A 27,925-nucleotide genomic window follows, 5' to 3' on the forward strand; every position below is an offset into this window, starting at 1 on the left:
GGATGGGACTATTAGCTCAAGAGGGGAAAAATGACCAGGCATCAGGTCAAAGTTTGAAAGGCTCACCTGGGGCAAATGCTGATAACTGGGAGCAGTTCCTTAAGACTTATTTTAAACCACGTATCTTTTTCAAAAAGCTTATTTTACTACTTAAAAAAAATCCCTAGCTCCTTTAGAGGGGTAGCATTGAAACAGACTGAGATAAAAATCAATGCCTTAAATTTGTCTTTGAAGTGGAAATGTGATCATATGCAAAGCACTAAAAGGAATAAAAACAATTTCAATTGCCTTCTAAGATGACATGTTAATAATCAAATGCATGAACTATAAAACATGTGATCTCAGAGGCTAGAATTACCCTTTCCATCAAGGGCTCCCACCTGAGACCCATGCCTGGACAAAGAAGGGATTACCATAGCTTAAAAATGGCACCTAATTTATGCGAGTAGGAACTTCAGGCTCTTCAGTGTTGGCCTCCATTAAAAAGGCCACGAAGGAAAAACAGAATTCAAGGTGTTCCCTTGAATCTGAACACCATCACTGACATTTGCTAAAGCAAATTCACAAAGTTATGCAGAATGTTGGGACCTTTATGCCTAAAGTAACACTCTGCCATCTTTCTGATGATATCTGATACTATTTTCACATTTAGGAAAATTTTACAATTTGACTTTTAAATGTACACAGGCCAGAAGAATACTACTATATTACCTTAATTAAATCAGTAAGCCTTCCACACATCCCTTGCTTTTTAGTGATTAACTGATTCCCTCTTGAAGAGGAGACGGGAGTAACCTTATAGTCTCAGTGTCAGTTACAATGGCTGCCACATGGCTGATACTTATCAGAAATATATGTTGAATAAGTGGTTAACATTACTGTAACGCCCTGTTTTTGATGTCCCCCAAATTTAGCCTATTTTTTTCTTAGTAAACATATATCATACATATAACCTTTATCTAAAACAAATAATAGAAGTTCACTTTAAATAATCAGGTATGCCATATAGTCAAGTGAATATGTTTTATTAAATGCATACTAATATCTTTCTATAGTGAGTATACATAATAAATTAAAATGTATATATTTATTAAATATAGATATAATACCAGAACATGATTATTTCAGATGAGAAATCAAAATAAACCCATTTTAAAGTATCTTTTGGTCACTCCAAATTGATATTGCTCATAAAAAAATACACTAATTTTCCCTGGGGAAAAAAAATTAATTCCATAGCAATGTAGTTAAGGGACGTGTTTTATTTTATAGCTTTCTGCAAGCAAAATTGCTCTGATACAAAATGAGTTCAATGATACAGGTGCTACTGTCCACTCAAGCAAAAGAAAACCTCACATGTATATGAATGCACTTTATAATTATATTCTTACAGTATAATAGGTCTAATATCCAGGATGCCTCTGGCCTGACTGAAAGCAATGGCACAGAAATGCTGCAAGGTACTTGAGTATCATAGTACTGGCAAGTGCTCGAAGTAACTTTCGTGAGTTCTCTGTAAGATACTGCAAAGACTGTGTGTGGGTGTGTTTGTCTGTCTTCCATCTTTTATATCATCTTAAAAAGTATTCCCTGCATGTATCATTTAGCTTCTCAGAGTTTCCATAAAAACAGGAAAGTGTCATGAGGTATTCCTAACGTCAGGGATTGATGGCGTACTGTGGCTATCGGAGAGGATGTAGACTTACCTGTAGGTACAGTAACTGATTTTAGTGTGTGCCCTGCACGTTACAGTGCAGAAATGTTAGTTCATGTTAAACTTTTCCTCCTCACATATGATGTGACTTTAACCCCAGAATATCTGACAAAAAAATTATACAGATAAAATAAAAAGACAAATACACAAATAAGGCCATCTGCAGAATTTTAAACTCGCCTCTTGCAATATTTCACAAGAATTTCTACATCATATTTTACATCGTTCAAACTTAAATAATAAATGCTCAAGGAAGGGCCTTGGGAGAACCAATTGCACTATCTCTTTGAAGACTTGTCCAATTTGCTGGCAGGAGATTTCCTCTGGGGCGTGGGGATTTTTGAAGGCTTTGCTGTGGATGGCCGAGAACCTGCTCGGGGTGTAGGTCTGTGTGTCTGGGGGACAGTTTCCACATCTGAGCACACGGACTGGATTTCTGAAATGTCAAAGTCTGATGCATCACTGCCCCGGCGGCTGCTGGCTCTGCTGCCAGCTTTGCTTCCGGCTCGACTTCCTGGTCGGCTGGGAGTCTTCCTGGAATCTGAGGAAAGAAGGTAGAGACAGCTCACCCTTATTACCGGGTCTATCTGCAACCAGTTTTTGAAACTTGATGCCACTTTTAATCTTAACTTTTTTACCGGATGTGTAGTAGGCACACAGAAAACACTTGTGGATTCATGGCCTTTCCCTATTACACAAGGGTATGCAGGCTTACTCTAAGTAGATATAATATAGAAAAGGCTAGATTTCTATCTAGAAGGTAAGTTTTGGTTCCCCCTACTTAAAACAGGATTCTTTTTATTGCAAACAGACATAAGGAATATACCTATCCTTTAAGACTGTGCTTCCTAAGTTTAAATTGTGTGTCCAGGGATGTGTGTGATGCAAACATAGAACAAACAAGACAGGTGTAAGTCTTGCCCTGGAATAGGTAACTCCAAGAATATAGGAATTCAACATAGGAGATTTGAAACTTTAAAGAGGCTTCATGCCCGCTGAGCTCATAACCCAGGGATTAGTAGGTTTACTATTTTGCAAAGCAATGTGAGATACGCTGGCTGAATTTTTCAGTGTAGCTGAATTTTTCCAACCACCCCCAAACAGGGTCCTATGCAATCTCTGAGCTGGTAGAAGAGCCAGGACCTTTCAGCTTGAAGGGGCAGAATACCACTGCATATTTTCTGTTGTTGTGCAGTAATTCTTTTATCTTTCTTTGATACTTTTAGACACTTGTGCCCATGACTCACTTTATCCCCTATTTTTGGAGGACTGGGGCTACCTATTATTTTAAGACTACCTCAGGGTCAGTTTGTAACTTCTTGTCCAATGAGGAGGAAAAGGGACTTTAATCCTTAGATGACAATGCTACAAAAGCCATTGAAAAAAGAAATGCACCACACTCACCGGCAAACTGTGTTCGAACTCTGGCAGCTGCAGTTGTTATCAAGCCACTGTCCTCCCCAGAGTGGAAGCCTTTCCCTGATAAATACCCTGGAAGTCGAAGCTTGCTTCCTTGTATTGGCGTTCCCTGTATTTAACCAGTGACAAAACATTTCAAAATATTGCTCCCGCACCATGATATTCCACTGACCCCACTTCTTTACATATGGGTGGAAACTCCCTACTATGCCTCTTTAGAAGGTGGAGGGGGTGAAGCTCTTTAATTAAATAAGGCATGGGATTCTCACTTGATTTTCTCTTCTAATTTCTTATTCTCTCTCAGAATTCAAAAGAAAGTTTAATAAATATGAATTCATGGTTGAAGAGAAAACACAAAACGGAGACCCCCAACTCAGCATAAGTGATGGCAAGAAGAAAACGACAAGTTAAATGGTATGTTAGTATCTTTCAGACTATCTGTGAATATTACAGAATTAAGGGTGTATGGCTAAAATGATGGTGACTGCATGCATACAGGGGGTATGGAGCAGAGGAAAGCTGTGCCTGCATATTCTGCTGCCTCCATTGCTTTTATGGAGCTAGGCAGAGATAGAGATGGAATGCTAAGTAAATAAATAATTTAAACATTTAAATATCATTTAAACAAACTTAACTGCAATAAGAAAAAGAAAGTGATTTTTAAATAACTTGCTACCATATCACTCCAATTCCTGGCTCTATCACTTCTACAGTCTTTACATACAAAATACATAGGCAGCATTTGCAGAAAATTGTTTTACAATCTTTATATGAGTTTTTAGAGAATGTCTAAAGCAATCATAACCATGAGATTTATTATATAATCATTGTATTTTTTCCAGATCGCTACATTTAAAAAATTCTCCCAAAGTAAAACAAAACAAAACAAGTATCTTGAGGAATATAAGGACGGTAATGTAATATTCCTCAATGAATACACAGCCAGAGAACTATTTGGAGGAAATGCATTGAAACAAATTACATGCATATTTTTAAACAATTGATTTTCCCTTTATTAGCTTAAAATGTTATAACCATCTGATACATGAGTTACCTTTATTAATATTAATATTCATTTATCTACATATGTGTATACTATACATATATTTAGGTGTAGTATTTCTATGTGATTTGTATACATAGAATGATCAAGTTTTCAAAATACTTCTATACACATAACCACAATTAATCTTCACACTCACCTAATTATAACCTTGAAAATGTGAAAAATTAGAACCTAAGGAGGGACGTGATTTGCCCAATATCTGAGAATGCTGATCTAGCTAAATTCCTAACTTAAACAGAATCTCAGCGACGCAAGTGAGTGAGAATCCACCAATTATGAAACATATCACTCAAGGTGGCAGAATTCATAACCGTGAAAGACCAAAATCATTCTCAGAATGCCTTGATTGTTTTGATTTTATTTCACGGTCCCTCCCATAGAAACATTGGTTTTTGGTTGGTTTTTGTTTCATCAGGTTATTTGAAATGAAACACAATTTTGCATTAGTCTAAATAACTACTTAGACTTTAATTTCAGGAGGTTTCTACTTAAAAAAAAAATCTGAACATAGCATCATAGCCTTAAGTATTTCAAGGAAATGTTCATATGTTCCTTGAGGTTGTTTGAACCTTTCTTAGTTTTTGCTACAATAGACCCATAATAATTGACAGACATCTCTAGAGGTAATACCTAATACTAACATCACCCAACTTGGTGGGAAGGGGTGGAAACGAGGGGCTTGGGGAAATGAAGAGAAAGAAATGAGAAAATGCTAAAGAAGGGGTTGTTTTTATTCCAATTCTCCCCCTTATCAGCAATGAGATTTCCATGGAGCATGAAGGTAACACAATTTTCTCTGCCTACGGCTTATTATCAATGTGAAGATTAAGTAACAGATAAGAAAGTGTTGTGAAAAGCCTGACAAAGCTTTTAAAGGTTATTTTATTACTTTTATTTGAGGATCCTGACCTTTAAGTTATGTCCTTTATCATTAAGACGAAATGCCTTCTTCAATTTCAAGAAAAGGTATTTAGGGATTTTTTCCCCACTTACTGGGATTCTAATAAAATATCTCATTATTTTGTGCCTATGTCTGTTGTTTCACAGAGAAGTTTCTTAAAACAATATACAGTTGATTTCTAATTGAATGTAAATGACCTACATGAGTTAATCTTGGCAAATTTTGTATCACCTAAATATCTTCTCCCCATATATCAAATCATATTAAAAAGTTAGAGCCTGCTTAAATTAGTTACTAAGATCTTTAAAAAAAAAAACAAAAACCCATATATTTATTACCTGTTAAAAATGACAGAAAACTTTCTGCATACCTAAGCCTACCCCTCTGACCCCCTGCACTGATAACTGAGAGTTTATGTCATACCCACCCAAAGTTTTGGGGCAGGTGTAAATGTAACTGAATTCAGATGGACCATACCCACAGTGAACATTGAGTCATCATTCTTTTCAGTGATTCTCTTGCAAATGATACTGCCTTTTACTCCCATCTGAAGGGAATGTGTTATACTTCTTGCCCACATTACATCTAGTATCCTCAGTAGCTTTAAAAGAAATTTTAGAAATTTTACTTAAGTCTGGATATTATCTACTACATTTTACTGTCCCAAGAGATAAAAGTGGAACTAAGTATAATGAGAACAAAAAGGAGTCTGCAGGAGTGACTGGTTAAACCGACAGGAGTGACTGGTTAAACTGACGCTGTTTAACAAGCTGCAGACTATCTTTTCTGTAAACCCCTTACTCTCACCTCTTCCAAGAGCTGCTGGGTTGATGCTTATTTTATAGAAGTATATAAAAAGACATAGGGTTATCAAGGTACACATATTAGGGGAGTGGTGAAGCAACATTAGTGGGTGGGTAACGGTTTCAGTTAAAGGAGACTGTTAAGACTGGACTCTGGGGCCTTACGATACCTCTGTAGATGGCACGGGAAAGTCTGAGCACTCTGCTGCTTTACAAGGAGTTGACATTTTGCTGTTTGTCAACCATGGTTTACCATAATTGCGTGTTAAAGGATGGAGAATCTGTATGGAACAATGGCAAATCAAATGTAAAGGATAGCAGATAAAAAAACAAAGCCACAGAAAGAGATATTCATAGCAAAGAGTCACATTTCACAATAAGAAAAATAATAGTTTAAAATAAGTGGAAAGATCCAATGGCAAATCACAGACACCAAAAAAAAAAAAAAATTAAGCTTCAAAAAGAAAAATCAATCTGGAAGATAACAAAGGCTACCTGAATAGATCATCTCTATGTGGGTCACTAGGCAAAGGCATTTATTTAAAAAAAAAAAAAAATCCTTTATTTCCCATATTGTGAGAAGGGGCACAACTGGAGACAGCTGGTCCTATAAATTCTAGGGCCCTAAATAGAACATTCAAAAGTCTACTTGGGACACTGACTGCAAAGAGGGAGGAAAAGTCTTCATCCCCGAGTCCTACCTTGGGTGTGGTGGTGGCAGGGACCTGCGGGGAGGCCGCCTGCGCAGCCTGACTGGACACAGAAGTGGATCTGTTGGGTGAAGCGCCTCGTGAGGAAGGCCGGGATCTTCGGCCGCGGGGTCGGAAGGCAGCCATACCCTGGTTGGCACCGTCCGCTAAAATGAACTTCTCACGCAGTTCCATGTTTGTCCTTCCTTTGGCTGGATAACACACACACAACAACGCGCACAAAGAAAAGAAGGAAAAGAAGAGGTGTTCAATCGTTTATGGGAAGAACGATCACCTGGCACCAGAGATCACGCTGAGAATTTCAAGAACATCTTTTTGCCATGCCAACTCCACCTCAGCATAACAAAAAGTTAAATGCATTACTTTACAATGCATTCCTTTTGGATACAGGTGAGTTTGGGGAGGAAAAAAATAAAGTGTGCTTATTCTAACACTAGACGCCAGCAAGAATAACCACTATCAAAGAAAGTGTCAGCATGAAAATGGAAAGCTCATGCTAAAATATCATTAATCCACCAGCTACTGATGCCCACATGGTTTCATTAACCCCTCACCACACTGAGAAGACAGACCAGTAAGGCAGACACTGCGTCTTTTGCATGTACTATTGAGGTAAAGAGAATGCCAATATTTCAACATTGGGATTAATTAAACAATCGAATTACACAGAATGAGTGATGGCTTGTTAGTCATGATGACGACATGTAAACTTCCAGATTTTTCACTTAAATGAGGCAGCTAGTAGTTTTATGCTTCGGAAAACGGTTTTACCAACATGCAGTAACAGACCCAAGGATCTGTGAGGTAATCAGTGAAGCAGCACTCACACAAACACATAGCACACGGAGAACACTCCACAAGAACCCGATGAGCAACGTGTTAGCATGTGTTTGATCATTCATAACACCTGCATTTGTAACACAACCAAAGTGCGTCAAATTTTCAGAATTTAAATTTGGAAGCACCAGCTCAGTTGGATATGAGTTAAGCCATACGCGATGGATGAAGCATGTTATTTTAAAACAAGCGACTGAAGCAAGAATGGAAAAGTAGGAAAGAGAAAAGGAAAGAGGGGAGAGGCAAAGAGAGATGTTGCCAACCTATAGTAGGCTGAGTAGTAGTAATTGAAGAGTTTGATTCCGAACGTAACATTTTACTCCCATGATGATGAACTAGAAAAAATGACACAGGATACCAATCACATTAAAGAATACTGTTAGCAGAAGAAGAAAACAAAGTACAGTAGTTGAATATGCAAAGGGTGCTCAGATCCGGCCTTTAGCACACATTTTAGAAGAAAAGTTGCATCAGGAAAAGAAGCACTCAAAGGTTTGGCTCAATAAGAAAAATGTATTTGGAAGACTGTGCCACAGCTGTGCTAACCTTCCTAAGCAACCAAACAGAACACTATGTATTCCGATTTCTTCATAAACAGAGTTGCACTTCACATTAGAGTATTTTATTTTCAAAATATAAAACAAACAGGAGCTTTTGTTCTTGTTTTACTTCTCTTGTAGGCGTGTCTTTGGCCAGGAGAGAGCAGGGCTACTGCATATGGTTGTATAACAATCCATAGCGGCCTTGGCAGAGAAGCCTGATGACTCTGATACATATGTCTATGTGTACCAGATGGTGACACCATCATCAAAACCAAGAGGCCTGACTGAAGGAAACCTGGCTTCTCACTTGGTAGCCGAAGGAGGCAGCACTGACATGAACATCTGATGTTTGCTTAAAAGGACTACAGAGAGCTCGCAGGTTAAAGAAAATGATAACAATTTTATTGTTTTTTGGTTTTGAGGGAGAAAAATGGGCCTACTAAGTGGTACCTAATTAGAAATTGCAATCAAATGACCACGTGTAACATAAATTGGTTAAGAACTTAAAAACTGACAGTAGGATCTGAAAACAAAAATTAAAAGCTAACCTAGGACTCGGGCTGAAAGATATGTAGAGAGTTATAGTATTAAATGTTTATATTTTTAATGTTCTAATCTGCAACTTCGAAGAGGCAAGTTAGCAGTGAATTATTATTTTAAAACATTTTAATTATGGCTTTCCTCACCTGTCCTTCATTTCATAAAAACTTTGACTTTTGTCCTTCATTTTGTAAAAAACTTTTATTATCCAGTATTCTCAGTCTTCAAGACCTCAATTTTCTTTTCTCTTACTTTGCTATTTAACAATAGACAAAATCCTTTCCTCGGTCGGTGTAATTGTTTGGAAAATTACAGATGTAAAAGTCTCCTAAAGAAAATGGATTCTAGTTTTCCCGCCCACCATATTTCTTCAGCAAAAAAAATAAAAAAAACAATGAGAAGAACATGGTTTACATGACTGCCACAGGTTCTTTGGGAACTTTAGGCTGACAGACTAATGTGAAACATTCACTATTGGAATAAATGACCAAAATTATGCCGGGTATGTTTTGGTGCTGGAAAATAATATAACACTGAAATACTTTCATGATGTTGTCATGATAAGCATCTTCTTACCCCTGCAAGGATCATTTTTCACTAAGAACTCATCAAGTGCCATCCATCCACCTCCAACACGAACCATCACAGTACTACGCAGGATCCGGACCAGTCGCAGTTGCTGGGAGTCTCCAAACTGTTCAGTGAAGAAAGAAAGAACTTCTAGTTGTCAATGATAATTCTAAACTACAGGATAATGTGCAATTTGCAGTAGCTAAAGCAACCAACTTTAATTTCTTGCTTAGTTCATAGCGATTAGTAAAATCTTAGAAAAGGGGGTTTGTAATGATTTGCGTTAGACGGCTGCATGCTGATTTAGCCCAAAGGAAACAGTTTAAAAAAAAAAAGAGAGAGATTACAAGGTTATCAAGAATAATTTCAAAGCTTTGGTCTAAAAATTAATTTTCTTTCTTATGACAGAAACAGTATTAGTAAGGCAGTAATTTTAAAAAGTTTCTAGAAATTAAACACAGCCATGAAAATAAGCACTGGCCCACTTGACCAGGGCTTATCCAAAATAAGATAATTTTAAGAAAAATTTAATAATCTTTGATTCTTCTTCATTAAAACTATCTCTTCTAATAAAACTGTTTTCCACTGAAATCTGTGAGAAATCTTTATAAACTCATTTTGTTTTCTCTAAGAGCAGTTCTGACTTAAGAAGAATAAAGTAAATGAGTATGACTCATACAAATATCACAGTCAACTAAAATTTCTGCATCCCTAATGATCTGGTAAACCAATTTGTTAAAGGCTGGATTAATATACCATTTTAGATTGCTGTAATATTAGAACAGCCAATGACACATTATTAATGATATGGCTGCCACATCTAAAAGGTTCCTCTCATAGCTGTCTGTACTGTAACTCTTGATACTAACAATCATCTTTTTCTTGCCCTTTCAATGGATCTCCAATAATGTAGATATGCTACAAATTCTGCAAGTCCTAGAAATAAATTTCTAGACTCCAGGTATCCGATCATGGGTTTATGTTTTGAAATCCTGTGAGAAATGATTTTATACTTTAAATCATTTCTAATAGGTTCATGTCCAACTCATAAAAACCACCAGACTGAATTTCACGGTTGCCATCCCAGCAGACAAGAAAGCAAAATGAACAATTAAACATAAACGGCTTCTTTGTAAAGCAGGTAACATACAACTGTGACATTATTTGGGCTCATTACGGATAAACAGAAAACTTTAAGTAGAAAAAATCTGCTACTTTTCAGTGTTTTAATATTGAGTTTCAGGAAGAAAACCCAAAAACAATACCAACCAAATCCCATTCAGGATCCTAAAACTCAGAAAGACCTAGAAAGCACGTAAAATGCACCAACAGGAACACATGAGTTTTTCCATTAAAATTTTAAAAACTTCTATTTCTAAATCTTTTTTTTAAACATTCAGACTTAAACTTTCCTATGACTGTTCCTGAAATGTTACTTAAAATTTAAAAATAAAAACGTAAATGTATTTTGTTAGAAAAAATTTGGTGCTGCTAATAAGCAAAGGGAAAGGAGGGGATTTAAAGAAATTACCCTTAAGGAACCAGATAATGGGACCAGATTGTTTTGGTTCAAGATTATACTCAAAACAAAAGTTATAAGGAAATAACTAAAAGTTCCTTACAGAGATGATATTTCAAGTGTAATAAATATGAATAATTTTCTATGTTAATAAGGCATTCTCCAGACAACTAACATTGTCTTCAGTATTTCTCTAAATTTTCCCAATAACCAACTAACAAGACAAGAGAAAATAGACTAATGTTGCTGACTATGCTTTCAGTGACTAAAACCTTTTGAGGTAAGTATTTCTCTCATCCTTTCTACAAATAAAAGATGCTCTCCCATTTGCTGACTCAGAAAATAGCAAGAATGGAAAAGCAACATTTTATGTATTATAGTATAACTAATGGAAGTTAAAAAAATCTATTCAAAGTATTTCTATTTTAAATAAATTATTTGCTTGCAATAAATGAAGGTAATAAATAATCTGAAGCTTGAGATGTCATATGGCTTTAAAATGGAGTGGCAGAGTCATGTCTAATGTAAAATGATCAGATGCTATAGACAGCATGGTTCTTACCAAAAGCATAAAAAAAAAAAAAAATCTTCATGAACATGTTTAAATCAAAACAGAGTATCTCTTGTCCTTAGTTTCAAAATTCTGATCATGATGTAGTGCCACTAGACAGTTTATACAGACTCAAATGTCAACATAAACATTTCATAGTGACTTAAGTGCCAATATAAACATTTGATCAAGATGGCATAAAATGTGACTTTTAAGATACTGTATATGTTACAGCGATAACCTTCCTCAAAAAGAATGATATCATTTAAAGCCTACTGAGTTAACACTTCTACTCAGAGGATGCCAAGCCCCAAATCAGTGATTTAGAACAAATGGCAAATAGCTTCTGTGGAGAGAATGTGATACTTGCACTGAGTGCTAAGGAGATCTCTTGGTTCTGTCTTCCCGTGTCACTGCCTGAGGCTGATCCTCCTTAGCTACTGTGGACCATATGTCCTAAATAGTTAAACACCAATGAGCCTAACACAGAGACGTGCAGAGAATCAAATTTGTTTTCCAATGAGTACCAGCATAAAATATATGCTCATATTATCAAAAACGGGAATGAAAAATTGCAACTGTAACACTGTAGCAAGCCGAGCTACAATTCATTATCTGGTTTGCTTAATAGTAATCTCCTCATTTGAGACACAAGGCAAAAAGGAATCCTGAATCAAGGACCCTTATAGCGCTTACAGAAACACCACGCCAACCAACAATGTAGTAGCTAGGGAGACAGCATGGGAAAGACTGGCCATGGCAAGCTTTAATGACTATGAATTAAAGTTAAAAAAAAAAAAAATCATCAGGAACTTGAGAATACATTCCACTGGTTTATACCTGATTTCCCAGGAAGAACTGATAAAAATGAAAAATGGAAGAAAGACACAATTAGTTCAACAGGAAACTTTCTATATGACTCTAGAACATACACACAGTCTCACACTCTGTGCTTCTGGATGTAGTATCTAGTTTAGAGATGTGCAGGCGCCCAGTTGTCCCAATTTCAAACCAAACAATCGGGCAATTTTTCTGTACACATATTTTTGAAAATTCTTAGGATTTCAAATCTAAGTTAAAAAATTTGAATACATTTATGTTTATTTTTAATATGGAAGTATAAAAATAAAAATAATGTTTCACTTGTAAGTAACACACTGTACTGGGGAAACTCAGCACATTTCCTATCTAGTTACTACATATAAGAGATGTTCCGAAAAGGAGAAAAAAAAGTAAAGAAAGAGTAATGAAGTCACACTGTTCTTCTGCTTTAAGAGAGTGAACCAAGTTAATTGAGATTCTGAATAAAAGCAAAAATTACTGCACAAGTAAAAAAAGACATTACCCTCTTTTTTTATATTTATTAAAATGAGTCAGTATTTTTAACTTTGTGGTTCTGGATTAGAATAGTTTTCTTGTCTGAAATCTGAAAACTTACCTCTAATCATAATACAATATGAAGAAACCTAAACATATGAGTTTTGAGTATTTTCTTGTGAATATTTTTTCTTTAAAGGTAATGTGCATTATGTAGATGTCAAAGATATTTCCTAATATGCAAAATGCAGGCTACCTTCCTACAAATTAAAATGTTAAAAGTAAGAGTTTCATATACCATTAAAGTTTGATATAAGGTAAAAAAATAAATGAATAAGACTCCTAGAAAACAATGGGGATCAAACTGTACACAGATTTCAATTTGTATACTTTAAAGAAACCACAACGTTATTTTGAAAACTTACCCTGTATTTGTTATCACCAATCTGTTCAACTTGAAATCGTTTTGCACATTTACACTTAGCTACCTGCCTTGTCACCTGCCAAAAACAATGATGAAATATTTAACGCCAATATTACAGAGAATTCTTAAAACTTTGACAAACAATTAAAATGAAAATAAAATGGTTGTATGAATTGTTTATGATATCCTGGCAGAACACACTATCAGTATCATAGACAATGGAAAGATAATGAGTACCTCGTCTTCGATTTTGTCGGCATCTGTGATAGGTTTATATGCATCTTTATTTGGGTGAAGGGCTGCTACAAATTCATAGTAGTCAATGTATCCATCACCATCTCTGTCAAAGATGTCTGCAACAGCGCTCATCTCCAAGCGACTGGTTGGAAACTCTAAAGTTTTGAAAACAGTGGTAAGTAGTGACTTGTTAGTTCTTTCTCAAGACATCCTCAATCGCACACTTTAACCTCAATGTGGCTGGCTAAATCATCAGTGATCAAATATGTTAAAAATCCCTTTTTAAAAAACTGATTTACATCATAGCAAATGAACAGCTATATATAATCTTATCTTTAATTACTTTTCAGGTGAATCATAAAAATTCTGGGTTTTTATTTTTCAGGTTAAAAATGTTTTGACATTGGCAAGTTTATATGGTTCGATTGCTAGTCAAAGAATAATTTATATGAAATTTACCTTAAGAAAGACATCAGTAACATCTGTGAGGGAAATCACATACAAATGATTGGTCCCTCAAACAAGAAGGTGAGAAGTAACTTAAGGATTTTTACGGAGTTTTAATTTTCTACTAATGACAAAGTTAGGTCAGAATGTGAATTAGAATGAAAAAGAAAGGGACTTGAATGCACTGACTTCCTATTACACATGTGCCTGGCAACACACACACACACACACACACACACACAAAGAAAACACCTTAAGAATCATATATTATTAACTTTATTATTCTAACAAGTTCCCAGCCTTAGTGGTGTAAGGGAACAACATATCTGTGATCACACAGTTAGTGAGTGTTCCTGACTCCAGAGCCACAAATTTTACCAAAAAATACTTTTTTAAGGGTAGTGACTTCCTCCTAGCCAACTTAAAAGGCAATGCTTTATTAGTAACACAAGTTTACTGGCCCCACAATTTAAAGTGTGCTTATTTTCTTTAAGAATTCTATCAGTTACAGTCAGCTGTCTTGGAACTTACTTGAGGAAAGAATTCCATCAATAAATTCCTGCCGTGTTATTTTCCCATCCTGGTCTTTATCAATTCTCCTGAAGAAGTCCATCACTCGAGATTTCTTGTGATTCATCCATCGCATGTATTTTTTGCGCCAAATATCAAAATCAAAGTTAGCAAATTCTCTCAGCTAAAAAGGAAAAAAGGTATTTTGGTTTAGTTAAAGCTGTGCTAGAATTGTAGGTTATACTATATGAAATAGATTTTTTAAATGATTCTCTACGCAGTACACACAGTACCATTTCTAAAAGAGGTATGTATGATCTTGCAAAAGGGACTTAGAAACATTTTGCCTTTAAAATGTATTCACTGCTGTTACTGATTTTTCGTTACAAACACAATTCCTAAAAACTTAAGCTGTGAGTTTCTGATTAATGCCAAAGTCATAAAGGTGGTCTGGCTCTAAGTAGCACCACTCATCATGCTCACTGGGGTAGCAGGTCCAGTGCAATAGCGCTTACCTAACCCTTCGCTCTCCCTCCCTCTGCACTATCAGCCACTCTCTTAACTCACCAGGGCTTCTAAAAATTTCCCAACTGCAGAATCTAAAACTTGAAATCTTAGGTAATAAAATACACACAATCAAAGATCTGAAATATAAATGATTATATATTTGCCAGGCAGCATCACCAGCAAACATTATGTCAAGTTAGATTTTTTTTCTTAAGGAATCAGCTTCTGATTGTTAAAACATAATCTTTTTTTTTATTGATTCCCTAAATCCAAATCCCATATATCAGTGTTTCACAAAATCATACATACTTGTGGTATTTATTTTGGAAATTTAAAAATGTACTTAAAGAGCAAGAGTGTGCTTATTATCAGAAAAGTTAAAAAAAAAAAAAAAAAAAACGAGATTGGCAATAGCAATGTGTTATGATGAATGAGGGCAAATGACAATATGGTGGTGAGGGTTATGAGTTTCCAAACCTCCTCTAGCCTGTCCAAGGCATCATTGAGTTTCCGCCTTCTTTCCAAAGCCAGAAGCCAGACTTGCTGCCATTTGCTCACCAATAAGTTTACCCTAGGATTTTTGGTTTCAATTTGTGTCTGTGACCCAGAGGGATACAAGCTTGATGCTGGAAAGCGTTTTCCTGTGAAGATAAAACTTTAGTTAGGATGGCAGTTTCTAGGGTTCTGAAATGTGTGAAGGCCTGACCTTTTTTGCTCCTAGCTAAGACTGCATCAACTTAATTGTGGGTTTGTACGAGTAAAAGCATCCTAATTTAGATGATGTATATTGTCAAGGTCCAAATCTATTTTCCTTATTAAGGATCACGCACTGTTCATACAATTTAAAGAAATATATCCTGACAGGGGCATTTAAACACTGGAAAGCTCTCTCAATAAATTTATGGTTAAAACATCTTCCAGCTTAAAATTCATGCCATTTCAATGACAATAAAGCATGCTGCAATCCTCCTCTTTGTTAAAGGAAATCTCCCAGGCCAGTGAGACTATCTTACAATGCATTACAGCAAACCCAGCTGTCCCTCCTAGAGAATAAGGCAGAATGGGAGAGCAGATGAGGGCAGCAGACACTGGGCAGTCACAAGAGTCAAAGCAAGACGCTTCACAAATCCCAATAAAATATGGCAGCATGTGTATGGGACCCCAGCCTTCACCCAAGTCCATTTTCCACTGAGATTACATGTTTCCTGTACACAGTCTCAAAACCAAGTTTACTGCCTTACCAAAGTTTCCTCCTGCTTGCTGGCTGTTTTCCACAAGTCTCAACAACTTCACAAAACAATGACCTCAACAAATTTTTCTCATCTTACTAAATGGCTAAATGTGGCCTAGAAAAATTACTGGCCTATGGTCTTATAGAATGTTAAGTGTCCCAGATGGGATTTACAGCACAACAAACAGTTGAGCGTTTAACTATATGCCTGGAAGAATGGTAAGCACTTTATATGTACTAGCTCATTTAATTTTCACTGCATTCCAGTGAGGATATAATTATCCTCTTTTACAGCTGAGAAAATTGAGGTGCAGAATGAGTTTCAGTCACGTGTCCAGGGTTGTGTTTCTCAGTTTGGTAAGTGTTGGAGACAGCCAAAGAGTCTGGCTACAGGGCTCTTGTCAACTTGTGTAATAAGTAATTACCACAACTCTGACATCACTTCTTTTTAATTCAAAAATTAAATAATATACAAAATGCATTTCCATTCAGAAATGCATAAAACATACAACACGAATTGTATTTCTTTTAAATCTTCTCCAAGCTAATTATGATTGTTTTTAATGTCATATCAGGTTATTAAAGTAGCTCAAGAAGTCAATAGAGCCTGAAGTCACAAAAACATGGGCAAAACTCTCAGTTTTCTGGTCACCAATGAACAACTAAGTCATGAACATTACCCAGGTCATGGTCATTTTTGTTATGTTCAGCTTTAACGTTATGTATACAACAGAAGAAAAATGAGACAATGCAAAGGGGGTGATGACTTCTATTCTTACTGTAAATTTTTGTCAATTTTCTCCTAGCTAATATGAAAGATTCACTTCAAGACAATAAAGTTACATATAGAAACCTCAGTATATTTTTTCTTTATTTTTAAATAAGTTTCTACAATACTTATTGTATTGTAGAAATACAATAAGCACGTGTATTTATTCAAGAAAACATTTTATGATATCAAGTGCTCCACTAATTGCCCCCAAATTTCAAATAACTCAAAATAAAAGAAAATCAGTTCCCTTGTCTTAACTATTGACATTTTAAAGAAATTGGCCACTGCTTACTTCCTGCTCGTCCCTTATCCAAGACTGGAATATGGGATTGTAATGAGGAAGGATCAGCGGCTCTTCTCTTATAGGTCTTTGTTACTTTGTCAACATCAGGCTGTTTTCTGGTCATTTCCTCCATGAAGGTCTGAAATAAAACAAATGATGTCAATCAAATAAGAGTATACCAGAGAAAACCATCTTTAGAAATGAACTAAAAAGAAAAGGATAAAAGAACCATGTTATTATTTCTGAAGAAGAATATATCACCATGCCTTATCTTTAGGGCAAAAAAATCTAAACCATCATAATACAGCCTTTCCTCATTTCTAAAGAATATAAAATGTTATTGCTTGTAAAGTCAGTAAATTGAAAATAAAAATAATTTCTTTTAGTTGCATGCATGGACACATGGGAGAAGTCATGTGAATAAAATAACCTGTCTGTGCACCAACCAAACTCAAGCTTCAAGCTCCTCAGAAGAATCTTTAGTGAGCATTTGTCCACAAAGAAATCGGTTAGCTAGGGTGTTTCCAAGAACTTTTCTGTAGCACATTTCACCTACGTATTTGAAATATTTAAGATGCCTTTGATTAGGCAACACAGTGAAACCCTGTCTCTACAAAAATTTAAAAAATTAGGCCAGGGTGCATGTGCCTATAGTCCCACCTACAGAGGAGGCTGAGGTAGGAGGATCACTTGAGCCCAGGAGGTTGAGGCTGCAGTGAGCGATGACCGTGCTACTGCATTCCAGCCTGGGCAACAGACTATGGCCCTGCCTCTCAATAAAAAAAAGATGGCTCTTTGACATATTGTCATAATGCATCCACATCTAATGTGATTATATCAAAATATGCATAAACAAGCTATTTCAAGGATGGTAAAAGCTACTTCTGTTAAAGTTTACTACCATTATTTTTGAAAGGTTTAACGATCTTGCCAATACTTATCTCATCTCCTTAGGCTTATCATTAGTATTTACTAGGTATCTCTATATTTGGAATATGCAGCAAATGCTGAGGAAAGGCAGAGACTGTGGAAAGTGACAGGGAAAAGGAGACCTAGACAAAAGGGAAAAGTGAAGTGATACCTTTCTGGAATGTTTGTCACACTGGAGAACTCTAAGACCTCTGATCGCAGGGAACATAACCTGATACACTTAGGGCCATTATAGACATTGACGTCTCAGGCTTTTAAAACACACGCACACACAATAATGGCAACATTAATTGCTTAACCAACTGAGCTGACACTTAATGTTTCTCTTTGTAAATGCATATTAAACAAACTTATGAGCAATCAAGTAAATTAAAGTGAGTGTGACACCCATCATTTGAATTTAAAACATATAGGAGATATAGGAAAAATGCTTTTTCTAAGAAAGACAACACATTCCCTTTCTCATATGATGTATTCCAAGTGCTGACAGTCATCTTGAGAGACATAAAAATGCAAACAGAGCAATCAAACGAGGTGCCCACTGAAGCCAGGGAGGTGGAAGTGGGTGAGATCACCAAAAGAGGAATAGTGAGAGAAGCAGAGAGCTGATGATAACATACAAGGAATAAGGAGAGCTGACACTTAGAAGGCAAAAGGCAGGGCAGGAGTGAACGTGAGACAATACCACATGAATATAATCCCGCAGAGGACAAAGAAGGAAAGTTTCGCAAAGGTCACAGCGGGTTACTGTAAAGAGAGGTTTTAGGGCAGTCGCAGAATTGAAAACACAGCTGCAAGGGGCTGAGGAGTCTGAAGAAGAGAAAATAACAAGAACAAAGCTGAGGAGTCTGAAGAAGAGAAAATAACAAGAACAAAGCAATGTTTTGAGAAGTACAGCAGTGAAAGAAAGAAAATATCTGAGATAATGGTTAAGAGGGGTTAGGATTACATTTATTTTACCTGGTGTTCTGCAATAAGCGCTTTCACCTCTTCGATCTCCTGTGGGATGACTTCTTTATCTTTATCAGTAAGTGTAGTTTCAGCCCATTGCAGCCAAGCCAGCAAAGCTTCCAATAATTCCTGTTTGGCAATAAGCCCAGCCAGAGCACTTGCTAATCTCTGCTGATGTTGCTTCGCCCAGGCCAGTACCTGTCAGAGAAACAGAAATTTCTCTGAATTTCCTTCAACTTAGTAAAATAATTGCACTGATGTAAAATAAATAAATTTTAAATGTAAACAGAATCATCCTGGGCTAGACCCATAATGCTTCTGGTCTTTTTAGACTCCATTATCGGCAGCAAGATCTGGCTTGAGGAGGATATGAGAGCTCATGACGATGTTCATTATCTTCAGAATTTAATTTAAAGCTGTATGTCAATCACTTATGCTTCCTTATGCTTTCTAATTTGAGTTCAAATACGCATTCTCTGAAGGATCAGGTATGCTTACTCTATGTGGGACAGAGGAGAAATGTAAAAAGCTAAGATATTACATATAGAATTAATTTACTTTATGTATACCAATTCATTCCACCAGTATATACTACTCTGAAACACCATTCATCTGCTGGATTATTCAACAGAAACAATGTAGAAGTAGGACAAAATGTTATACAGTGTACTAAATATATGCCTTTTTTTTTTTTTTTCTTTTGGAGACAGTCTCGCTCTGTCACCAGGCTGGAGTGCAGTCATGTGATCTCGGCTCACTGCAACCTCTGCCTCCCAGGTTCAAGCGATTCTCCTGCTCAGCCTCCAGAGTAGCTGGGACTACAGGCGAGTGCCATCATGCCCAGCTAATTTTTGTATTTTTAGAAGAGACGGGGTTTCACCATGTTGGTCAGGATGGTCTCTATCTCTTGACCTCATGATCTGCCCACCTCGGCCTCCCAAAGTGCTGGGATTACAGACATGAGCTACCACACCCAGCCTAAATATTTGCCTTCGAATGTTCCAGGGATATAGCTGCAAAATTCCTCTGACCTTTTAAATAAAAGTGAATTTTAGAGATTTTAATGCATACAAGAAGTGTATTTAAAAGAACATTTTCTATGTAGAGGTCTCATTTTCCCACAGCTGTAAGTGCATCTTAATTCCTGACATTTCTCCCATCCCCCACCCCAACTCTCAAAGCTATTGCTACTCTGAAGATTATCTGAGACATACTGACCTCCTCGAACCTCGCCCGGATGATTGTTATCCAGTGCTTAATGGTAGTGATGGAGTCAGGGTGGCAGATAGCCAAAACGGTGTCGCCCATAGTGGTGGCTTTATTTAGTTCAGCTCTCTTTTCTTCTAGTTTCTTCATGAACTCCTACAGCAGAAAGAAAGACTTCAATTAGCTGCTGGCATTGGCTGAAAACAAAACTCTGGTGACATTTGTTTGACTGCCAGAATTAAACAAACAAAAACTTCAATTGGTTTATTCACAGTGGAAATCATCCATTAATTGGGGAGGAAAAGGGGACAAAATAGAAAACAAAGTACTTTCTAATATGTGCTTCAAAATACGAGTACAGTCATCTCTTGTTATCCATGGTGAGTTGGTTTCAGGATACTGTGCATATTAAAATCCAAGGATGCTCAAGTGCCTGATATAAAATGATGTCGTATTTGCATATGACCTATGTACATCCTCCCATATGCTTCATATCATCTCTAGATTATTAATACTACCTAATACCATGTAAATCATTGTAAATAGTTGTTATACTGCAGTGTTTAGGGAATCATCACAAGGAAAAAAGTCTGTATATCTTCAGTACAGATGTAACCATCCATTTTATTTTTGAATATTTTTAACCTGAAGATGATTTGATACATGGATACAGAGGGCCAACTTTTTAGGATAATATCTCATGCTTTAAAAAGTGTATTATACAAGAATAACTCTCCTAAACTTAGATATATTATAATTATATTAATGAAGAATAGCATTGGGAGAGACAGTATTGCTAGAGATAGAAATAATATTGATTTTGACAAAAATAAGTTCTAACAAATAAGATAAGGAGGTTAATATTTAAAATAGCATTCACTGTGCCAGGAAATATAGGAGCACGAACAAAAAAGTACAGAGGCTGGGTAAAGAAATGTAAGCATTTGGGGGTATGGGAGAGAGGGACCAAAGTGTCCAGGCAGTACAAAGTGAGGGGGAAGTTGGAGAGAGTGAACCTGACAGCAGGTCAGCCCGTGTGAGAACTGTCCCTTTAAAATACCAGTAAGAGCCACTCTCCTCTGCTCTGGCAGTTCTGGCAGTTCTAGCCAGTCTCTGTGAACAAGCAGAATGAACAAAGCCTTGACATCCTCAAGGATGATCTTTCAAATAAATGTTGTACAAATGTCTCACATACATAATTATACTTTCTACCATCAGAACTGTATTCATAGATACACAGATCATAGAACTCTAAAAGTGTGATTACCAAATGAGAATCTTTGCCTTTAAAAATGCAACACACTTTCAAAATATATAGAACGTTAGAGGTCTGCAGACACCCTAGTCTATCTGGACCCCTGCACCAAGAAAGATTACGTGATTATACAATGAGTGCCAGAGGCTGCAGACACAGATGATGCCCATGCTACTCACGCTATGTGAACAGCGGCATTCACTTTGAAATACAGGTGTTTTACTATACAAATACTACTAGAAAACACTCTTCTGGACATTGGCCTAGGCAAAGAATTTATGACAAAAATCCCAAAAGCAAATGTGACAAAAACAAATATAGACAAATGGGACTTAATTAAATAAAAAAGGTTCTGCATAGCAAAAGAGAATCAACAGAGTAAACAGTTAACCTACAGAATAGGAGAAAACATTTGCAAATCATGCCTCAGAAAAAAGACTAATATCCAGAATCCACAAGGAACTCAAACAACTAAACAAGAAAACAACAAACAATTCCATTGAAAACTGGGAGAAGGATATGAACAGACATTTATCAAAAGAAGAAATACAAGCATACAAGCAGCCAACAAACAGATGAAAAATGCTCAACATCACTAATTATCAGAGGTATGCAAATTAAAGCTACCCTGAGATATCATATTATACAAGTCAGAATGACCATCATTAAAAAGTGAAAAAACAACAAATGATGTGGATGCTGAGAAAAAAGAGTGCTTATACACTGCTGCTCCTTTCTGTAGGGTGTTAGATATATACCATGGGCTTTAAGTTGGTGACCAGCAAATATTTATTGCTACTCTGAGACCCAAACCTAAGTATGTTAATGGAATTCAATGCTGGCTGATGGAAATATAAATTAGTTCAATCTCTATGAAAAACAGTATGGATATATTTTTAAAAACTAAAATTAGAACCACCATTTGACCCAGCAATTCTAATACTTGGTATCTCTACCCAAAGGAACAGAAATCCTTATATAAAAAAGACACCAGCACTCATATGCTCATTCCAGCACTATTCGCAATAGTAAAGTCATAGAACCAACCTAAGTGTCCATCAACAGTTGACTGGATAAAAAAACAATGTGGTACATATAAACCATGGAATACTATGCAGCCATAAAAGAGAGTGAAATCACTTACTTCACAGCAACATGCATGGAGCTAATTATCCTATGTGAAGTAACTCAAACAGAAAATCAAATATCACATGTTCTCATGTATAAATGAACACTAAACAATGGGCACACATGGACATAAAGATGGAAATAACGGACACGGGGGACTCCAAAAAGTACGGAGGCTAAAGGGAGCCTAAAGGTTGAAAAATTACCTATTGGGTACAGTGCTTAATATTTGAATGATAGGTCCAGTCCCTACTATTACTACTCAATACACTCATGTAGCAAACATATACATGTAATCCCTGAATCTAAAGTTTAAATTTATATAATATGTTCATCTGTTTTAACTCTAAGTAAGTGGCCTTTTGTCTTTAACCTCTGTGAAGCAGCTCTGTGACATACCTCCTACTCTGGCATTTTGCTGTTTACACACATGTCTATTAGACTGTAGGGTCTACAAGATTAAAAGACCATGTTTTATTCACTTTTGTGTTCCCAGTAATTGGTTCAAAAGAGTTTGTGATTTACTGAATAAATGCTTTTTAGACCTTTTATTTACAAGTTTACTATCATGGAGTCAAGTTTCAGTTGACAGTGTACTCTGATAACACCTACTTTTTAATTATCATAACTTTAAAAAATTATCAACTTCCCAATAGAGATCCTTCTAAATGGAAAAAAAAATTAAAAACTGTAACATTATAAGGAAAAGATAAAATAGGTCAATCTAACATCTGTGTTTCCCCCAGAGAACAGCTGATACAAATATCGCATGTTCAATCTCTTCTACACCTAAAGGAGCCAAGGTTATACTCAGAATTTGGTGGACCGGACGACCAACATTCCACTGAATTCTATGCTCTTCTAACCTAGTCTGAACGTTACCTTACTGGTTTGTTCTCATGTGGGAGAGCTTGCCATTTTTAGAAACTGGATTATACTCAGAAGTCTCTAGTCCTGGTGTTAAGAAATTAAATAGGATGTTTTTCTTTGATTAGTAATGGTGAATGTGTGAAGGGAAGCAGAGGAGATAGAAAAGAATGAATAGTGTTACTGCAAAATATTATTAAGAAATTCTTTATAAAATTACAGGTAACTTTCTGCTATTTAAAAATAATTTGTTGTAAAAAACCACTACCCCTGCTCTGCACACCTGCCTCCTGGAGGTTTCCCGGTCTAGCTATGAGAGTGGTGATACCACAAATAGGCTCTTTTCTGTAGGGTGTCAGATGTGCATAATGGGCTTTAAGCGGTGTCCAGCAAATATTTATTGCTATCTGAGACCCAAGCCTAAGTATGTTAATGGAACTCAATGCTGTCTGATGATAAGCCTGCAGTAACATAATATAAACTACAGTTTCAGAATATTGAACTGACTCAAAAATTTATAATAAATTTGATGCAACTGTCTTATTCTTATACTTTAGCTTCAATAAATTTAAATGGTACATACAGCATTTCATTCTTCCAGAAAATGCTATACAAGCTTGCACCACTTTTTAAATGACACGGCAGTATTTCATTGCTATAGATTCAGCAGCTCATCTTTGATAGAGGGTTTAATTAAAATAACAAGTCTCTACAGATGATGTAATCCATGCTACACTAGAATTAATGATGTATTTCCAGCCTGACTTCAAAAGACAAAGTTATTTACTGGTGTTAAAAAGATCCTTTAAAGTTAATAGGAAATGCTGACATCAACACTACGTTGAATGTTACCATTTCAAATTCCTGACTTTTTGAGTCAAAGGTTAAAAAACATCTGTTAAGAGATATCTGGATCACTCTCAAGGGTTTTGGCAAGTTGCATGCATTGCCACAGGAAATATCTTGATTTGAAAACTCAACAGCCAGATTTAGGCCTTGTTAGTTATTCAACAGAATATCAGCTTATGGAATTCATTTTTAAAACTTTTAATGTATACTATAGGTTACTTCTAAAAAGGATTTAAAAGGCTCTTGATTAAAAACAGAAGCAGCAAAGGCTTAAAATAGATTTAAAGACGAGTTATTAAATTACTTGTGTGTCTTGTTTACAAAGGGCAAAATTACTCATTTACAATCCTATGGGTATAATTTTATAAATGCCAAACTGCTCATTAAAGAGGTTTTATGTTTGAAACCCACGTAATAACTGCAATAAAATCAACCAATTTTGGTCAAAAGCCAAAAAGTCTAGATAAATCAATAAGCTTCCTTGAGATGGGAAACAGAGTAACTACCTTCCCTAAAAAGGAAACGTAAAAAGACAGGTACACATACATGTGTGTGGGTGCACAGGGACATATGTATGTAAGCAAGGTGGACAGAAGTACACTCTCAAATGTACCAGACGTTTAATTATTTCTCAGGAAGGACAATATTCATGCAGCTGATATTTGTAATCATGAATCTATTTTCCCTGCTTTGCTTTCCTCATTTAGCTTTACTCAGTGTTTATATATTACTCACTTTATGCTGATCAATGAGAGTCCGGAGAGCGTCCTCATCGTCTGGGAGGACACCATGGAAACGAAGGGTTTGCTCCGCCTCAGCCAGCCACTCCAAGAGGGCATGTACCACCGAGTGGAATTCCTCTGCCTAAGAGTTCACACAGACACACACACACACCCCCCAAACAAAATCCCCAAATATGCCTGTTAGCACAATTTACAGAATTGTATAATGGGGTCATCCCTTCAATTAAAAAAAAAAGTCTTAAATTTAAGTTGTTTCATTACTCCCATTAAGAAGATAGAGATATATGTATTTTACAAGAAAACATCTAAGATTATCAAAAAAAGCCTGTATGAAGAAAAATTTACCATTTTAACAACTTGATTTTAGATGAATGGCAGCCCATCATACTTCCAAGCTGACACATTACTCACGCAGCACTTCTATGCGAAGATTAGAACACCTCCCTCTAGGAGTAGTTTAAATTCATGGGGGAGGGTGGGAGAAGGATCAAGTCAATGACACTACTAGAATTTCCTTCTTCTGACTGTCCTGATTGAGACAGGAGGGCCTCACAGTTATTTACTACTTGTTGTGGTTTCAATTACTTGTGGTTTATTACTTGTCGAGGGTTCATTACTTTTCACCATTACACCCAGCTCTCATTAACATGGTTTTTACCTGACGCAGGGCTGCTTCTAACCGTGTTTGCTTTGATATGGAAAGTGCACACACGGTCTCCCAGCGCGTGCTTAATTCCTGCATCTGGACCTTGACCCAGGAAGAGTCATCCCGACTGCCTTCTATGAGTTCTCGGGCTGAGCGCTTCAGGGCCTGCACACTGCTGGTCCTCTTTCCCAACTCTTTTTGGAAGGCCTAAGAGGAATATATTTTGAAAAATTAATTTTAATTACAAAACCAAAACAGCAACACATACTGTTTGAAATATATATGTGGACATAACATCATGTACAGATACCTAAGACCTATGGTTTATTAACCATATTTTTGGTAGCGTCTTCAGAAGATAAATGACACACTGCTCCTATTTGAACACCATCGAGAACTTGTAGAAATTTGTTCAGTCCTGTCACATTCTCATGAGAAAACAAGGTAAGATTACCCTGTTTTAAAATGACATATTGGATTTAAATAATGGCAGCCAGTCTTCTTTATTTCAATTTCATAAAACAATGCATCAAATTCCTTTTTTTAATGATTCATTAATATGGTATCCCAATTCCTCTCAAATCATTAGTGTGAATGTCAAATGCAAGATCGCTTCTGCACTACTCTAAGAGATGTATCTAAGAAGCTAACAGAGGACTAAGCAATCCTGATGTGTATACCACAGAGGTCTTAGAGATAATGGCAGGGAATTCCATAGGAAGTTGGCATATGGTCCTTTATCCTATAACGCTTCTCTTTTATAACATCTTAGGTACTAACTCATAACCTCATATTTTAGAGGCTTAAATCCTTGTCTTTCACTGTGGAGGGAAAGCTTCTTTTTTTTTTCCTGCCTAATTTTGACAAACTTCAATGTGCCAGGAGTCAAACTGTTTATTTTGGCCATAGACTGATCAAAGAAGTGAGCCCAGTGCTCTTTATTTTTGTTCCAAGAGTCTGTGTATGCAACTAGATCTTTCAAATATTAACAACCAACATTCTGTCACAATAAAATTAATGTGTTTTAAAAAAATCATAAACGAATATTACCATTTGGCAATATCTACAGGTTTCTATTCTGATATAGATAATTCACAAAAGTGAGACTATCGCAAAAGTGATTATTTGATTCAACTCTAACAGTTATAAATGAGATATGCCCTGCAGATAAAAACGCACACATATGTACCAATATACACATTAAGACACACATAAACACATGTGCAAATGGTACAGTATCTAAATATTCCACTTATGATAGGACTAATCCAATAGTTTTCAGTAGACTTCCCAAAGCATTTTGTATACTTGAACTTCTTGAGCCTTCCAGTTGTATTACTAATGCTAAATGATTAATTCATTCTTGATGCCCTTTAATATATAAAAGATCTGGCAATTGCCTAGAGTAGTAAATATTTAGACAGTGAGTTTACAGAAATGGCATTTATGTAAAAAGTAACATTACACTATTCATTACTCATTGAATAAATGCCAGGAAATAGAGAAGTTTGTATTAACCATGCACAAAACATTGTTTCAATGTAAGCAAAGTCTTGTTTTTTTTTCTAATTTTTAACTTTTGTAGATCGGACCAATGTTCTTTATTTATCCTTTTGTTTCATTATTTTTTTATTTAGTTTGTTTCAATTTTCAAGTGTAACAAACTTATGGGTATAATGACAGAACAGAAAGAAAAAAGAAGAAATAAATATGCAATAAGACTATTTAAAAAAGAATGGTAAGATTAAAATAGCATAACCAGTATAAAGAGAACATTATAAATAAGTTTTCTGAACTCAAAAACTATAGAGAGGAAATACAAGATGAATTCAACTAGAGTGCCATACGATATTTTTATATAAAGTCAGCTCTGACACAACTATTCTACATTGGTACTATGCTTCATATCGTTTCCAAGGCTAAGATGTTTTATAACATTTGATCATAATTTAGGATCTTACCCTTAGCTGGATACCTTGAATATTACCTTTGATTTGCATGACATGACAGTTTAACATATATATCAGGAGATTTCAAGGAAGTCAATTTTCTTGAAGTAAATAATAATCAAATCCCTTACAGCACATGCTGCTGACTCATAAATTGCTATAGTTCAAGGTGCAAGGTTAAAACCGTTTTGGTTTGGTATTTTTAAAAGTGGTTGGTCATGAACCCCACAGATCATGTCACAAATCTACACAATTATGCAATGACTTAGTGTCAGGTCACTGAATGAATGATTTTAAATTTTATTACGTAATTGTTTAAGTGCATAACTAAAGACAGTAAAACATTGTTGAAATCTGTTTTTAAGCACCAGAGAATGAAACCACTTTCCAAGTTCTAAAAAGGTTTTCGATCTGGTAATTAAAAACAAAAGCATTTCACTGATACTAAATAATACTTCCCCATCACTTTTAAAGTTAGCTTCCAGATTCTGTTCAAATGGAC

The 27,925-nt window shown here is 35.9% G+C and overlaps 1 protein-coding gene across 31 annotated transcripts in view; it reads right to left on the reverse strand.

Moving 5' to 3' along the window:
* Window positions 1–1,004: 1,004 nt before the first annotated feature.
* DST (dystonin) overlaps window positions 1,005–27,925 on the reverse strand; it is a 496,895-nt gene continuing 469,974 nt past the window's right edge. For 15 of the 31 annotated variants that reach the window (XM_032299802.1, XM_032299799.1, XM_032299795.1 and 12 more), the window contains 16 exons: window positions 25,487–25,681; window positions 24,821–24,949; window positions 19,999–20,142; window positions 18,790–18,978; window positions 16,909–17,038; window positions 15,091–15,254; window positions 14,128–14,290; window positions 13,150–13,304; window positions 12,914–12,988; window positions 12,012–12,029; window positions 9,109–9,226; window positions 7,714–7,785; window positions 6,605–6,804; window positions 6,074–6,184; window positions 3,119–3,242; window positions 1,005–2,255 (listed from right to left, as the gene is read on the reverse strand). In XM_032299802.1, the coding sequence (XP_032155693.1) occupies window positions 1,993–2,255; window positions 3,119–3,242; window positions 6,074–6,184; window positions 6,605–6,804; window positions 7,714–7,785; window positions 9,109–9,226; window positions 12,012–12,029; window positions 12,914–12,988; window positions 13,150–13,304; window positions 14,128–14,290; window positions 15,091–15,254; window positions 16,909–17,038; window positions 18,790–18,978; window positions 19,999–20,142; window positions 24,821–24,949; window positions 25,487–25,681 (2,250 nt within the window). In that variant the 3' untranslated portion in view covers window positions 1,005–1,992. The remainder of the gene's footprint in view (window positions 2,256–3,118; window positions 3,243–6,073; window positions 6,185–6,604; window positions 6,805–7,713; window positions 7,786–9,108; window positions 9,227–12,011; window positions 12,030–12,913; window positions 12,989–13,149; window positions 13,305–14,127; window positions 14,291–15,090; window positions 15,255–16,908; window positions 17,039–18,789; window positions 18,979–19,998; window positions 20,143–24,820; window positions 24,950–25,486; window positions 25,682–27,925) is intronic. The other 16 variants (XM_032299820.1, XM_032299821.1, XM_032299822.1 and 13 more) reach the window with 11 other exon arrangements.

This window comes from Sapajus apella, unplaced genomic scaffold (genome assembly GCF_009761245.1).
Source record: "Sapajus apella isolate SASKATOON/1434 unplaced genomic scaffold, GSC_monkey_1.0 scaffold41, whole genome shotgun sequence".
NCBI classification, from domain to species: Eukaryota; Metazoa; Chordata; class Mammalia; order Primates; family Cebidae; genus Sapajus; species Sapajus apella.